The sequence below is a fragment of the Bubalus bubalis genome, chromosome 8, assembly GCF_019923935.1.
Source record: "Bubalus bubalis isolate 160015118507 breed Murrah chromosome 8, NDDB_SH_1, whole genome shotgun sequence".
In the NCBI taxonomy this organism is placed as follows: Eukaryota; Metazoa; Chordata; class Mammalia; order Artiodactyla; family Bovidae; genus Bubalus; species Bubalus bubalis.
Genome location: NC_059164.1, coordinates 98,551,253 through 98,566,790, shown reverse-complemented (window position 1 = coordinate 98,566,790; position 15,538 = coordinate 98,551,253). Strand labels below are relative to the sequence as shown.

The window sequence follows — 15,538 nt, the reverse complement described above, 5'->3', positions numbered from 1 at the left end:
GGTTCGTTCTCAAGAAGACTCTTTAAGCTATCTTCGTGGAATCCTGATTTCAAAAGTACTCTTCTAGTATTGTTAAGAACAAGTATCTAAACTGGGTAAGGTATACTATGACAAACGCAAGCAAGAGGCTAAGATCCTGTTCCACTCTCCCTCCCCACCAGTTCTATTATAATATGCAGGTGAGGAGACTAGGTCAGCCTTAACAGCTTCTGACCTTCTAGTAAGACAGGGTTATTGGAGGTTGACTTATCAGGCTATGTTCACCTTGAAGGGAGACAAGTCAGATGGACACTGCTGGAAGTTCTCACAGAGGCCAGAGTGAGACACTGACCAGGAAGAAGGAAGGCTTGTGTGGGGGACACGCCCTGATAATGGACCTCAAGCATGTTCAGTCCATGTGATAGAAAGGAGCCTGGAGGTAGAGGTCTGGAATCGCCTTTCATTTTTGAAGGCGCAAAGGAATCTGGCCACCCAGATTCTAGGCTGTGCATCTCTTGTCAGTGGGGGAACTTGACGTGTGTGCACTGTGCTTTGATCCTGGGGTCTGGGGAAGTTTCTCTGGGACTGAGGAAGACAGTGGCAACCACCAAACGTGTTCCCTGAGCTCTGTGCTGCCCCAGATCGTTTCCCAGTATGTGACTCTCTGCTCCTGGGCTCGCATCTCCAGGACTGGGATTAGGTCTGCTGGTCTTATCCTCCCCACCTCTCCTACCTGACCAAAGTTTGGCACAGTTTGTGGATCTGACTTGGAGATTGATAGGAGTTCCCTCGGAGAAGGCAATGGCACCCCACTCCAGTACTCTTGCCTGGAAAATCCCATGGACAGAGGAGCCTGGTTGACTGCAGTCCATGGGGTCGCAAAGAGTCAGACACAACTGAATGACTTCACTTTCACATTTCCCTTTCATGCATTGGAGAAGGAAATGGCAACCCACTCCAGTGTTCTTGCCTGGAGAATCCCAGGGACGGGGGAGCCTGGTGGGCTGCCGTCTATGGTCTCGCACAGAGTCAGACACGACTGAAGCGACTTAGCAGCAGCAGCAGCAGGAGTTCCCTATAACTGAGAACTGTAGGACTCATGTATTGCCCTGAAACCAAGGGAGGACTTGGGATAAGGCCTCTGCTGGGGCCAGTGACAGGCCAGTGTTAAAGGGGCTAATGGTTAACTGTCTCCTTTCCCCTCCTCCAGGCTGCCCATTCTCCAGGGAGGGACCTTTGCTTTCTTGGGACCCTCCCTGGCCATGCTGTCTCTTCCCACCTGGAAGTGCCCCGCGTGGACACTCAATGCCAGCCAGGTGAACACCAGCTCACCTGAATTCACTGAGGAATGGCAGAAGAGGATCCGAGAGGTATTGGGTTGAGGGGTGGGGTGCGAGAAATGGGGTGGTCCTCAAAAGGGGCTTCGGAGTTGACTCATTTTCTCAGCTCACTGCTAGGCAAGATTCCAAACTTTAAGACACTGGTCCTTGTTTAATTCAGTTGTGTCATTCAGGGAAAGAAACTGGTGGCCTTGAAGCAGGCTTTAAAGTTTGGCCATGCTCCAGGATAAGTTGAGCTCAGTGAGTGTTAGTCGCTCAGTCGTGTCCGATTCTTTGCAACCCCCTGGACTGTAGCCCACCAGGCTCCTCTTTCCATGGAATTCCCCAGGCAAGAATCCTGGAGTGGGTAGCCATGCCTTCCTCCAGAGAATCTTCCCAACCTAGGGATGGAATCCTGATCTCCTGCACTGCAGGCAAATTCTGTACACTCTGAATCACCAGGAAGCCCGTGCTCCAGGTTGGCTTATCTAAATGATAGATTAGGAAGCCAGCACACAGGATTGTCAGCAGAAAGCCCAGCCACACCCTCAGGGACAGTAGGCCTCATAGCTTGCAGACTCTAACATCCTCACCTGGCTTCGGAGGTGAGGTGTCAAGCATGTCTCATGGGTGGAATAATATATGAGAGGGAAGGTCGCCTGAGATTTCTAGGAAGTCCAATCATCCCCCTCCCAGCTTGATCTTAAATATGTAAGCCTGGAGCGGCTCAAAGGCCCCCCTCCTCTGGAGCAGGAGCAGAGTTACACAAACACTATAAGGTGTGGGGTTCTTCTTGTTGTTGTTCAGTCGCACAGTCATGACTGACACTTTGTTACCCCATGGACTGCAGCATGCCAGGCCTCCCTGTCCATCACCAACTCCCAGAGTTGACTCAAACTCATGTCCATTGAGTCAGTGATGCCATCCAACCATCTCATCCTCTGTCATCCCCTTCTCCTCCTGCCTTCAATCTTTCCCAACATCAAGGTCTTTTCAAATCAGTCAGCTCTTCGCATCAGGTGGCCATAGTATTGGAGTTTCAGCTTCAGCATCAGTCCTTCCAAAGAATATTCAGGGTTGATTTCCTTTAGGATGAACTGGTTGGATCTCCTTGTAGTCCAAGGGACTCTAAAGAGTCTTCTCCAACACCACAGTTCGAAGGCATTAGTTCTTCAACTCTCAGCCTTTGTTATGGTCCAACTCTTACATTCATATATGACTACTGAAAAAACCATAGCTTTGACTAGATGGACCTTTGTTGGCAAAGTCATGTCTCTGCTTTTTAATATGCTGTCTAGGTTGGTCATAGCTTTTCTTCCAAGGAGCAAGCGACTTTTAATTTCATGGCTGCAGTCAACATCTGCAGTGATTTGGGAGCCCGAGAAAATAAAGTCTGTCACTGTTTCCATCATCTCCCCATCTATTTCCCATGAAGTGATGGAACCAGATGCCATGATCTTAATTTTCTGAATGTTGAGTTTTAAGCCAGCTTTTTCACTGTCCTCTTTCACTTTCATCAAAAGGCTCTTTAGTTTCTCTTCACTTTCCACCATAAGTGTGGTGTCATGTGCATATCTGAGGTTATTAATTTTCTCCCGGCAATCTTGATTCCATTTGTGCTTCATCCAACCTGGCATTTCACAACATGTACTCTTCTTGTAAGTTAAATAAGCAGGGTGACAGTATACAGCCTTGACGTACTCCTTTCCCAGTTTGGAATGAGTCCATTGTTCCGTGTCCAGTTCTAACTGTTGCTTCTTGACTTGCATACAGGTTTCTCAGGAGGCAGGTAAGGTGGTCTGGTATTCCCATCCCTTGAAGAATTTTCCACAGTTTTTTGTGATCCACACAGTCAAAGGTTCTAGTGTAGTCAATGAAGCAGAAGTAGATGTTTTTCTGGAATTCCCTTGCTTTTTCTATGATCCATCTAATATTGGCAATATGATCTCTGGTTCCTATGCCTTTTTTAAATCCAGCTTGAACATCTGGAAGTTCATGGTTCATGCACTGTTGAAGCCTGACTTGAAGGATTTTGAGCATTACCTTGCTAGCATGTAAAATGAATGCAATTGTTGGGTGGTTTGAACATTCATTGGCATTGCCCTTCTTGGGATTGAAATGAAAACTAACCTTTTCCAGTCCTTCTAGTACAAGGTAGTTTGCTCAGGCATTACTCTAGCCCTCACTTACTTAGTGTGCCTCCCCCAGGCTCACTAGGACCGGACCAAAGGCATTCCAAAATTCAGGGCTATGGACCTAGAGCAGAGTCTGTTAGTAGATATCCCTGGGAGTCTAGCTGACAAGCCTTAGTGAAGCCAGGGTCCATCCAGCATCCCACCCAATCCAAGTTCAGCAGCCTCATGGCTGCAGTAAGGGTCACACCCTCAGAACGTGACAGATGAAGGAAGAGGGAATACAGAGGAGACACATTCCTAACAAGATTCCTATTCTTACCCAAGTGTGACCAATGAGAGGGAATAGAATTGACAAAACACTCCAATGGGGGGTGGGGCGGAGGGACAATGATGTAACTCCTGATCTGACTCCAAAGGCCTGGAAACAGGAGTGCTGATATCTGGGGGCAGGAGAAGACAGATGTCCCAGCTCAAGCAGCAAGCGAAAATGTTCTTCCTCTGCCTTTTGGTTCTGCTGAGTCCCTCAAAGGATTGGATGGCACTCATTCACATTGGGTGGGCTTCCCAGGTGCCACTAATGGTAAAGAACCCGACTGCCAGTGCAGGAGACATAAGAGACATGGGTCCAATCCCTGGGTCAAGAAGATCCTCTGGAGAAGAGCACACCAGTATTCTTGCCTGGAATATAACCAGTACAAACCAGCTCCAATATTCTTGCCTGGAGAATCCCGTGGACAGAGGAGCCTGGTGGACTGCTGTCCATTGAGTTACTAAAAGTCTGACATGACTGAAGTGATTTAGCAGAGAGAGATGCTCATTTTGGATAGGGCCATCTGCTTCATTCAGTTCACCAATTCAAATACTAATCTCCTCTGGAAACACCGCAGAAATAATGTTTTATCAGCTGTCTGGGCATCCCTCAGTCCAGTTGACATGCAAAATTCACCATCAAATTGTTTATATGTTCCACTTTAGTAAACACTAGGAGAAGGCAATGGCACCCCACTCCAGTACTGTTGCCTGGAAAATCCCATGTTCGGAGGATCCTGATGCACAAAGTCCATGGGGTCGCTAAGAGTCGGACACGACTGAGCGACTTCACTTTCACTTTTCACTTTCGTGCATTGGAGAAAGAAATGGCAACCCACTCCAGTGTTCTTGCCTGGAGAATCCCAGGGACAGGGGAGCCATGTGGGCTGCGGTCTTGGGGTCGCACAGAGTCAGACACGACTGAAGCGACTTAGCAGCAGCAACAGCAAATAAATTTCTGAAATGGATGTTCCAGTTTACCCTCTTGCCAGCATCATATGTGAGTCCCAGTTACTCCACAATCTCACCAACATTTTCTAGATTTTTCATGTTAGCCACTCTACTGAGTGCATTATGGTAAACTTGTATCATTCTTTTATGATGCTATTGAATGATATAGAATTAACTGTAATTGTCCTCATCTTATAGGTCTATTTGAACACCTGGACTCATTTCTGCTCCTATGCTTGCCACATTAACAGGTGTGTTTGTGTGTGTGTGTATGTGTGTGTATGCTCAGTCGTGTATGATTCTTTGTGACCCCGTGGACTGTAGCCTGCCAGGCTCCTCTGTGCATGAAATGTTCCAGGCAAGAATACTGGAGTATGTTGCCATTTCCTAAACCAGCAGATCTTCCCCACCTAGAGATCAAACCCGAGTCTCTTGCATCTCCTTCATTGGCAGGCAGATTCTTTACTACTGTGCCACCTGGGAAGCCCTTTAACCAGTGACTAGACATTACCTTGCCAACAAGGTCCATCTAGTCAAGGCTGTGGTTTTTCTAGTAGTCATGTATGGATGTGAGAGTTGGACCGTTAAGAAAGCTGAGCGTCGAAGAATTGATGCTTTTGAACTGTGGTGTTGGAGAAGACTCTTGAGAGTCCCTTGGACTGCAAGGAGATCCAACCAGTCCATTCTGAAGGAGATCAGCTCTGGGATTTCTTTGGAAGGAATGATGCTAAAGCTGAAACTCCAGTTCTTTTGCCACCTCATGGGAGGTTGACTCATTGGAAGAGTTGACTCATTGAAAGAGTTGACTCATTGGAAAAGACTCTGATGCTGGGAAGGATTGGGGGCAGGAGGAGAAGGGATGACAGAGGATGAGATGGCTGGATGCCATCACTGAGTCAATGAACGTGAGTCTGAGTGAACTCCGGGAGTTGGTGATGGACAGGGAGGCCTGGCGTGCTGCGATTCATGGGGTTGCAAAGAGTCGGACACGACTGAGCGACTGAACTGAAATGAGAGTTTAATATAATATAGATTTTGTTATTTATCATTATTTCTGTGACTTTCATTTCATCAAGTATCATGTAAATCACCTGTGAGCTCATAGTTAGTCTATGACCTGTCTATGACCATTTAATCTCAAAGTTCACACAGACCACGTCCTAAATATGCCAGCATCACTGTCGGTACTGGCTACTTTCACAGTGTTCATTCCCTGTTGTCCATTCAGTACAGCCCAGTATACTTTGGGACTAGCTTTATTAGATGTGTTTCAGTTTCATAGAACTAACTATGATGCCAGCACCCCTCATCCCAGATTGAAGATGTATCTAGAAGTATGACTAAGAAATCATTTTCTTATTCCCATTTAAACACAATGGGCAAAAGTAGCATTATTTGATGCAAGATTGGTGACTCCATTCTTTCTGCCACCATCTTTTTTTTTTCCCCACGATGAGCCCTTCTCAACCCATTTTTTTGCTCCTAGAGGGGGTTTTGAGTTTTTCTCCCCTAACTTTTAATTAGTGGGCAGGAAAAATAACATTGCTAAACCTTCCTTTGTGTGTCCTTTCCCAAGGTACTTTCACATGAGTTAATAAATATATTGTCACTGGATTCTTTCCACGGGGTAGGATGCATGTCTTCTTCTGAAAAACACCAGACTTTCCAATCTGGCCCATAAATACCATCAGAATACCAGCAAGTCGAATTAAATTGATTCTAGTATTCCATCTTAAGGAACACAACCAAAGCTCTAGTCCTGGGAAAATAAGATTTCTTTACCCTCTGCTCCAACTGCTCCACTTGGCGACTCACTTTTGTGCCCCATTTTCAGCTTGATCTTGAGCTTACACTGTGTTACCCAGCAAAGCCTGCCCTTCTGTCTTTGTCACCCACATTTTATTGCTTCAAGCACATATCCTAATTTTGCTGTAATTTTACTGCTTTGGGGTGAAGTGTCATGAAATATGGAGAAGGCAATGGCACCCCACTCCAGTACTCTTGCCTGGAAAATCCCATGGATGGAGGAGCCTGGTAGGCTGCAGTCCATGGGGTCGCACAGAGTCGGACACGGCTGAAGCAACTTAGCAGCAGCAGCAGCAGTCATGAAGTATGAAAAGATCAATGGATATTGTATTTCTTGCTCCATTCCTGTCATGTTCATGCTGTGAACAGCGATCCTTGAGCTGTTTAATATATAAGTCGATCTTCATGGTGATTTCAGTCTGGGTTGCTAGTCTCTATATCGTAGCCTGGGCCAGGGCTTCAGTGATAGGATAAGCAAAGTTCACATCAGAAACACTGTCCATACCAGGTTTTTCTTGTTGTTCAGGCAGTAAGTCATGTCTGACTCTGCGACCCCATGGACTGCAGCAGGCCAGGCTTCCCTGTCCTTCACTGTCTCCTGGAGTTTGCTGAAACTCATGTCCATTGAGTTGGTGATGCCATCCAACCATCTCATCCTCTGTCACCCCCTTCTCCTCCTGTCCTCAATTTTTCCCCAGCATCAGGATCTTTTCCAATGAGTCAGCTCTTCACATCAGGTGGCCAAAGTATTGGAGTTTCAGCTTCCAATGAATATTCAGGGTTGATTTCCTTTAGGATTGATTGGTTTGATCTTGCTGTCCAGGGACTCTCAAGAGCCTTCTCCAGCACCACAGTTCTCCAGAACCACCAGGTTTTTAAAGAGTGTTAAAAACCTTCCCTACTCTGTGGATTGTCCAGTTCAGGCAGCCTACCAGCTCTGTGATGGGCCATTTATCCTCATGTTCTCCCACCAGAGGCACCTGTGCCCATCACTGTCATCAATCAATCAATCATTGTCATCAATCTGGATCATCCTGGGAAACACAAACAATGTCAGATAGAGATGGAGATTGTGCAGTTTGGGAGCCCACGTGTGCGTGGCTTGTGACCCGAGGTGTCATCTCCTGGACCCTAGTGACTATATTCAAAGTCATACTTCCCTCCTCTTTTGTAAGACACGGGGACATTGATATGAACCACCATTATTTGAGATTTGACTATTAAGTTCTGTCCCATAAAAGGTGAAATTTCAGTACAGCCTCTATGACCGACTTGCCAGACCAAACTGCTAGTCCATTGGCCACAGCTTGAGAACCTAAAATTCTAAAGGGATGATTCTGAGTAATTTCATGTCCACTGGCACATCACACACATTGTTCATTGGCTGGACTTAGACTTGCCTTCCTTCTCCATCAAAGCCCTTCTACTGAAATGTTACACTCTTTCAGTCTCAGTCTTTCTCAGGTGGGTGAGAAGCACCTTCAGCAAGACTGCAACTTGCTTTTTGAATTCAAAGACCCACATAGTGAGATCCAAATCTTGGTTGCTAGAGTTAGATTATCTTGTGAAGTAGTGCCCACCCAGGGAAGGCAGGGACTGTCACTTATTCATGGATCATATGAACTCCTCCTTGTGTAACCTTGTTTTCTTCTCCTGCATGTAACTATTTCCTTTTAATCAGCGAGTTCTGTTGATGAGACTTAGCATGCACACACGCCCCTTCCTTATTTGAATGTCTTTCTGACATCATTCAAGATATCATTGAGATTTCTGATCTTGGAGTTATTTGGTGCCAGTCAGTAGTGCTTTAATTCCAAGCAGTGCCAAGTAGCAGACTAGTTAGGAATGGCCTTTGAGAGGGAGAGTGGCTGAGTAGCTCCTTTGGGCCACCTCTGCACCAAATGCCCCACTCAGAGCTGAAGCATCTGGCATCTGCCAGGGTCAGCCCTCATTCAGCATGGACTCAACCACCAACACTTCTGTTATCTCAGGAGTGCTGTGCTGGTTGGGATGCTGGTCTCAGACCAGTCTGAGCCATAACTTGTGAATTTCAGCCAGAACTTTCTGCTGTTCTTCCCTTTCAAAAACAGCCTTTCTGCACATGCCTGTGCTCTGATGTGCAGTCCAAGAGCACACCAGACACAATGTACTTCAGTGATCTATCAAGTCCTTGTGCTTCCTTTCTTTTCTCAAGGTGGACTCAGAGTTAACAGGGGTTTTTAGTATTTAATAAACTTTTCCATGTACCTCTAGACCAAGACATACCTAAGGATATCACTTGTCAAGCTGGTGGGCCCTGGATTTTTGCCAGGTCAATTGGCTAACCTTCAAATGCCATTTGTTGAATCACTTTTTTCAAAGCAGGGTGTATTTCTTCTTCAGTGCAGCCTATTTGTATTATATCATCAATAGAATCACAAAACACATGTGGTTTGAGGTTTGGTTTTATTTCTACTCTCCCCCAGGGAGGCAATACTTGGCTTTGGTAAATGCAAATTAAAACTAAGCAAACTACATATGGTGACTGCAGCCATGAAATTAAAAGACACTTACTCCATGGAAGGAAAGTTATGACCAACCTAGATAGCATATTCAAAAGCAGAGACATTACTTTGCCAACCAAGGTCCATCTAGTCAAGGCTATGGTTTTTCCAGTGGTCATGTATGGATTTGAGAGTTGGACTGTGAAGAAGGCTGAGAGCTGAAGAATTGATGCTTTTGAACTGTGGTGTTGGAGAAGACTCTTGAGAGTCCCTTGGACTGCAAGGAGATCCAACAAGTCCATTCTTAAGGAGATCAGCCCTGGGATTTCTTTGGAGGGAATGATGCTGAAGCTGAAACTCCAGTACTTTGGCCACCTCATGCAAAGAGTTGACTCATTGGAAAAGACTCTGATGCTGGGAGGGATTGGGGGCAGGAGGAGAAGGGGACAACAGAGGATGAGATGGCTGGATGGCATCACTGACTTGATGGACGTGAGTCTGAGTGAACTCTGGGAGTTGGTGATGGACAGGGAGGCCTGGCGTGCTGCAATTCATGGGGTCGCAAAGAGTCGTGACACGACTGAGCGACTGAACTGAACTGAACTGAACTGAAAGAATAAGAAGTGGAAATTTTAATTAACTATCAAGTTAAGAAAAAAAAGGGGGGGATTTTATTCGAGCCAAACTGAGGATTATAACCCAGGGAGAAGATTGTTAGGAAGCTCTGGGAACTGTTTCACCTGTTAGAAGTCAAAGGCATAGTCATATACATTTTTGAGAAAAAGGATCATATGTTAAAATGACATACTGATATTTCATGTAAAGTTCACCAGGGATACATTGTCCAGGTAAGCACATAGAAGGGAGCAGCAGGTCACCATGACTCCCAACAGAGCTGAGAAAGAACACTATTCTTTCAAGAAGTTACCTTGCTTCAACCTAGAGGGGTGGGATTGGCAGGAAGATGGGAGAGAGGTTCAAGAGGGAGGGAACATATGTATACCTATGGCTGATTCATGTTGATGTTTGGCAGAAACCAACACAATTCTATAAAGCACTAATCCTTCAATTAAAAGATAAATAAAAAATTAAAGATGTTACATTGTTACCATCAGAAGAAAGAAAAAAAAACACACTGCTTTACAGTTTATCTGGCCCTTCCATCTTTGAAGAGCTCCAGTTAATGTGTAATGTGGGTGGACACTGCACTTTAGGGAGGCAGGAGGCCCAAAAAAACAGAAGGAATTTAATATTTAATTTTTTTCTTGTCTTCCTTTGTTGTTGTTGTTCAGTCACTCAGTTGTGTCTGAGTCTTTGTGACCCCATGGACTGCAGCATGCAGGCTTCCCTGTCCTTCACCATCACCCAGAGTTTGCTCAAACTCATGTCCATTGAGCTGGTGATGCCATCCATCCATCTCATCCTCTGCCGTCCCCTTCTCCTCCTGCCTCCAATCTTTCCCAGCATCAGGGTCTTTTCCAGTGTGTCAGCTCTTCACATCAGGTGACCAAAGGATTGGAGCTTCAGCTTCAGCATCAGCCTTTCCAATGAATATTCAGGATTTATTTCTTTTATAAATCCTGGTTTGATCTCTTTGCAGTCCAAGGGACTCTCAAGAGTCTTTTCCAGCACCACAGTTCAAAAGTATCAATTCTTTGGTGCTGAGCCTTCTTTATGGTCCAGCTCTCACATCCATACATGACGACTGGAAAAACCACAGCTTTGACTATATAGACCTTTGTTGGCAAAGTAATGTCTCTGCTTTTTTAATATACTGTCTTAAGTTTATTATAGCTTTTCTTCCAAGGAGCAATCATCTTTTGTATTTAATTTTTTTTCTTGTCTGCCTTAAAATATGAATTTTATTTCATCAGTTTCTTTACCCTGATCTGCTAGATGCCAGGGGCACGATTTCCCTTTCACTTAGGCTTACTGAGAACTGCCGGGGGTCCAGCCCCGGTGGAGTCAGGGGTTTCAAAGGGGAGAGGGCATTGGCGATCAGGAAACAACAGCTTATTTAAATGTTAATTAAAGATATAAAGAGTGGTTAAATAAGGATAGCTCAGTGAGAAAATTCAGTGGAGAAAAGAGGCTGAATAATTCAGCCAGAAGTTGAGAGAAAGAACAACATGGGGAGACCAAGCTTCGGTGAACAAGGCCCGCACTTTGTTTTCCAAAGTAGTTTTTATACCTTAAGTTATGCATAGAGGATAATGGGGGAAGGGGTAGAGTCATGCAGTAAGCCAGGCTTTCCTCCTGCAAACTTATCATATGCAAAAGTTCAGGTGATTTGCATCATCTTCTGGCCTGGAGGCCTGTTAACATTTTAAGACCCTTTCTTCAGAAAACTTAGTTTTCTCTAAAGGTGATTAGTCAGGCGCCACCCTCCAAAAGCATTAGATAAAGTTGCATTCCTATAGGGCAAAGGTGTGGTGGACTATAACAAGAAAAATAATTAACTCCAGGGTCCAAGGTTACAAACATTAAAGCTACTACTTACACCAATTATATTAATCAATACACTGCCAGGGACACAGCAGGTAAGGGATATGGAAACTTAGCAGCAAACATTGGCCCAACAAGTGAAAAACCCTTCACCAATACAATTTCTAATCAATCATTTTTTTTTTTTTAAACTTTACAAAATTGTATTAGTTTTGCCAAATTTCAAAATGAATCCGCCACAGGTATACATGTGTTCCCCATCCTGAACCCTCCTCCCTCCTCCCTCCCCATACCATCCCCTTGGGTCGTCCCAGTGCAGTAGCCGCAAGCATCCAGTATCGTGCATTGAATCTGGACTGGCAACTCGTTTCATACATGATATTATACACGTTTCAATGCCATTCTCCAAAATCTTCCCACCCTCTCCCTCTCCCACCGAGTCCATAAGACTGTTCTATACATCAGTGTCTCTTTTGCTGTCTCTTACACAGGGTTATTGTTACATCTTTCTAACTTCCATATATATGCGTTAGTATACTGTATTGGTGTTTTTCTTTCTGGCTTACTTCACTGTGTATAATAGGCTCCAGTTTCATCCACCTCATTAGAACTGATTCAAATGTATTCTTTTTAATGGCTGAGTAATACTCCATTGTGTATATGTACCACAGCTTTCTTATCCATTCGTCTGCTGATGGACATCTAGGTTGCTTCCATGTCCTGGCTATTATAAACAGTGCTGCGATGAACATTGGGGTACACGTGTCTCTTTCCCTTCTGGTTTCCTCAGTGTGTATGCCCCGCAGTGGGATTGCTGGATCATAAGGCAGTTCTATTTCCAGTTTTTTTTTCTAATCAATCTTTTAACTGCTCAAAGGCGTCTGTATTCAGACAGTTTAGAACATCTCACACCTCTCAGGGTTGTGAACTAAAACACTCTTGTCACGCCCAGGACAGCCCCCCTGTAAAGTCAGAGGTGTAGGTGAGAGCACAAAGCAGTAAAGTAGGCAGACTCTGGTTTTGGGGGTAGATGCTAGAGAATATCCAGGGGGACTCCTGAGGCTCGATCCCGCCTTTGCGTATGCCGAGCCTCCTTCCTCATGACCTTTGCCATGGGCGGAGCTCCTGCTTCCGGCAGAGAACTATCACTCCTTTTTTTCAAACTTATTTTTGGCTGGGCTGGGCCTTCGTCGCTGCGCATGGGCAAGCAGGGGCTACTCTTTAGTTGTGGTGCGTGGGCTTCTCGTTTCAGTGGCTTCTCTTGTTGCAGAGCGTGGGCTCCAGGGTACCTGGGCTTCAGTAGGTGAGGCACGTGGGGTCAGTAGTTGCGGCTCCCGGGCTCTAGAGCACAGGTTCAATAGTTGTGGCCCATGGGCTTAGTTGCTCTGCGGCATGTGGGATCTTCCTGGATCAGGGATGGAACCCGTGTGTCCTGCACTGGCAAGTGGATTCTTTGTCACTGAGTGACCAGGGAAGACCCAAGCACTATAATTTCTTATACAAGAATCTCTTGTCTTCGTACTATCTGAGAAGAAAGGTCCAACAAGTTAATTTGTCTCCTCTCCTGCCCGAGCTCTTCTGTTGCTCAAATCCTTCCTGTGTTCTAATGACGTGGCTGCTCTAACACTGTAATAGTCAGAAGCCGTTACCTTGTTCTGAGGACGCAGTACTAGTAGTGAGAGGATGTTTAGGGATGTGGGTCATGCTGAGCCTGCACCGAGCACAGGATCCCAAGCGACAGACATAACCGTGTTTCTTTAGTGCGTTCACTATTCTTGTGTTTCTGAGTCCTCTAAAGCAAGAGTCAGCAAGCTGTGGCTCTTGGACCAAATCTAGCCTGTAATCTGTTTTGTGCTGTGCTCAGTCGTGTCTGACCCTTTGTGACCCCGTGGACTGTAGCCCACCAGGCTCCTCTGTCCATGGGGATTCTCCCGGCAAGAACACTGGAGTGGGTTGCTATGCCCTCCTCCAGGGGATTTTGCCAACTCAGGGATTGAACCCAGTTCTCCTGCATTGCAGGTGGATTCTTCACTGTCTGAGCCACCAGGGAAGCCCAAGAATACTAGAGTGGGTAGCCTATCCCTTGTCCAGGGGCTCTTCCTGACCTAGGAATCAAACTGGGGTCGCCTGCATTGCAAGTGGTTTCCTTACCAGCTGAGTTACCAGGGAAGTTACCCAATCCGTTTTCTACTCCTTACCAATTAAGAATAGTTTTTACATTTTATTTATTTATTTACTATTGGCTACACCATGCTGCCAGGTGTGTGGGGTTGAACCTTTGTCTCCTGACATGGAAGGGTGGAGTTGTAACCGCTGGACTGCCAGGGAAGTCCTGGGTTTTACATTTTTAAGTTGTTTAAAATTTAAAAAAGAATATGTGACAGAAACTATATGTGGCCCAAAAAACCTGAAATGTTTACTATCTGACCAGTTACAGAAAAAGTTTGCCAACCCCTGCTCTAAAGCACAGGGCCCAGGGTAGGGGTTCCTCTTGCCCAGATCCAGAACAGTAGCCTCCACTCTTTCACCACATCACTTCAAAGTGCCTGAGAGTGAGCGCAAACCCAGAGTCGTAGCTGTGGTATTTTAGCTCCATCTGCTGGTCCAGGGCTTTTCACCAGTGCTGAAAACATGGGAAAGTTTTTGCAAGTTTCAGCTTCCTTTCACTGATCAATGGATTGGTTTAATTCACTGAGCCAGCCTATTGGAATTCAAGGTAGATTTTTCCATGTTTCACTGGGTTCTATTTGTTGACACACATCTCAAGTCTTGAAACCACCAATGGTTAGCAGTCCAACTCTACATCACAATAGTAGCCACAAATGAAAGTGAGGCATATACAGGACCAATAGTCATGTCATTTCTTTCTGGGAGATAAGAAGTAATAGAGAGGACAGGTAAATAGTCATTATGTTGTAAGAAAATGGTGGTAGGGAAGAGATGGCGAGCTCAGGTTTCAACACATTAGACCAATTTAAACTTCACCTTCTGGTATTATGGTAGTTTAAAAATTCTTATATTCTTGTGTATGCTTATTTATAAGTGAAATGAATGACAGCAATGATAAAATGGCTAGGTGGGAGAAATTAGGATTGTTTTGTTACTATAAGTTATTCATGCGACTCAGGAAGTGGTATAGTGTTATTTGAAAGTGGACTTGAGTTCACTGTAAATGTTTATTGCAAACTCTAGGGCAACCACTAAAGGGAAAACAATGGATAATAGTTATGCTAAGAAAGGAGAGAAAATGGAGTCATATAAAAATGTCAGTTAAAACCACCAACGGCAGAAAAAGAGTAGAAGACAGAAAAAGAAATGAAGACCAAGGGCCACAAATAGAAAATAGTAATGGATATGGTGAATATTCATCCAACTAGATCAATAATTACTGTGAACATCATTGCTCTAAAGGCACTGATTACAAGACCAGAGATTGTCAGAGTGGATCAAAAAATAAGACCCCACCTTATGTTGTCCAGATGAAACCTACTTTGATTATTAAAAAATTTTATTGGAGTAGAGTTGATTTACAATGTTGTGTTAGTTTCAGATGTACAACAAAGTGAATCAGTTATACATATATCCACTCCTTATGTATAGACCATTACAGAGTACTGAGTCGTGCTCCCCATGCTATACAGCAGGTCTTTATTAGTTATCTGTTTTATATATAGTAGTGTGTATATGTCATCCTCAGTCTTCTAATTTACCCCTCCCCTATCAGGGGATATCCCCTGATAACCATAAATTTGTCTGCTACATCTGTGACTCTATTTCTGTTTTGTAAATAAGTTCATTTGTACACTTTTATAAAAGATCTATATATAAGTGATATCATATTATATTTGTCTTTCTCTAGAAACCTACTTTAAATATAAAAATACATGTAGATTAAAAGTAAACAGATGGAGAGGAATATATTAACACTAATCAAAAGAAAGCAGGAATCAGACTTCTTTCTTTCTTTTCTGGGAAATCAGACTTCAAAGCAAGGGATAAAAAAAGAAAGTACAACACCCAAATAAGTAAAGTAAAAAAAGAGAAGTAAACTCAGTGAGTCCCATAGCTCAGGGGTTGGCAAACTACAGCCTATGAGCCAAATCTGGCCGGT

At 44.5% G+C, this 15,538-nt stretch overlaps 1 protein-coding gene across 5 annotated transcripts in view; it reads left to right on the top strand.

Moving 5' to 3' along the window:
- Positions 1 to 15,538, top strand: part of LOC123327516 (solute carrier family 23 member 1) — a 66,806-nt gene that overhangs the window by 34,990 nt on the left and 16,278 nt on the right. For 4 of the 5 annotated variants that reach the window (XM_044946907.1, XM_044946904.1, XM_044946906.1 and 1 more), the window contains one exon: positions 1,190 to 1,349. The exons of the other annotated variant lie outside the window; for it this stretch is intronic. In XM_044946907.1, coding sequence (XP_044802842.1) covers positions 1,190 to 1,349 — 160 coding nt within the window. The remainder of the gene's footprint in view (positions 1 to 1,189; positions 1,350 to 15,538) is intronic. 5 annotated transcript variants of the gene reach the window in all.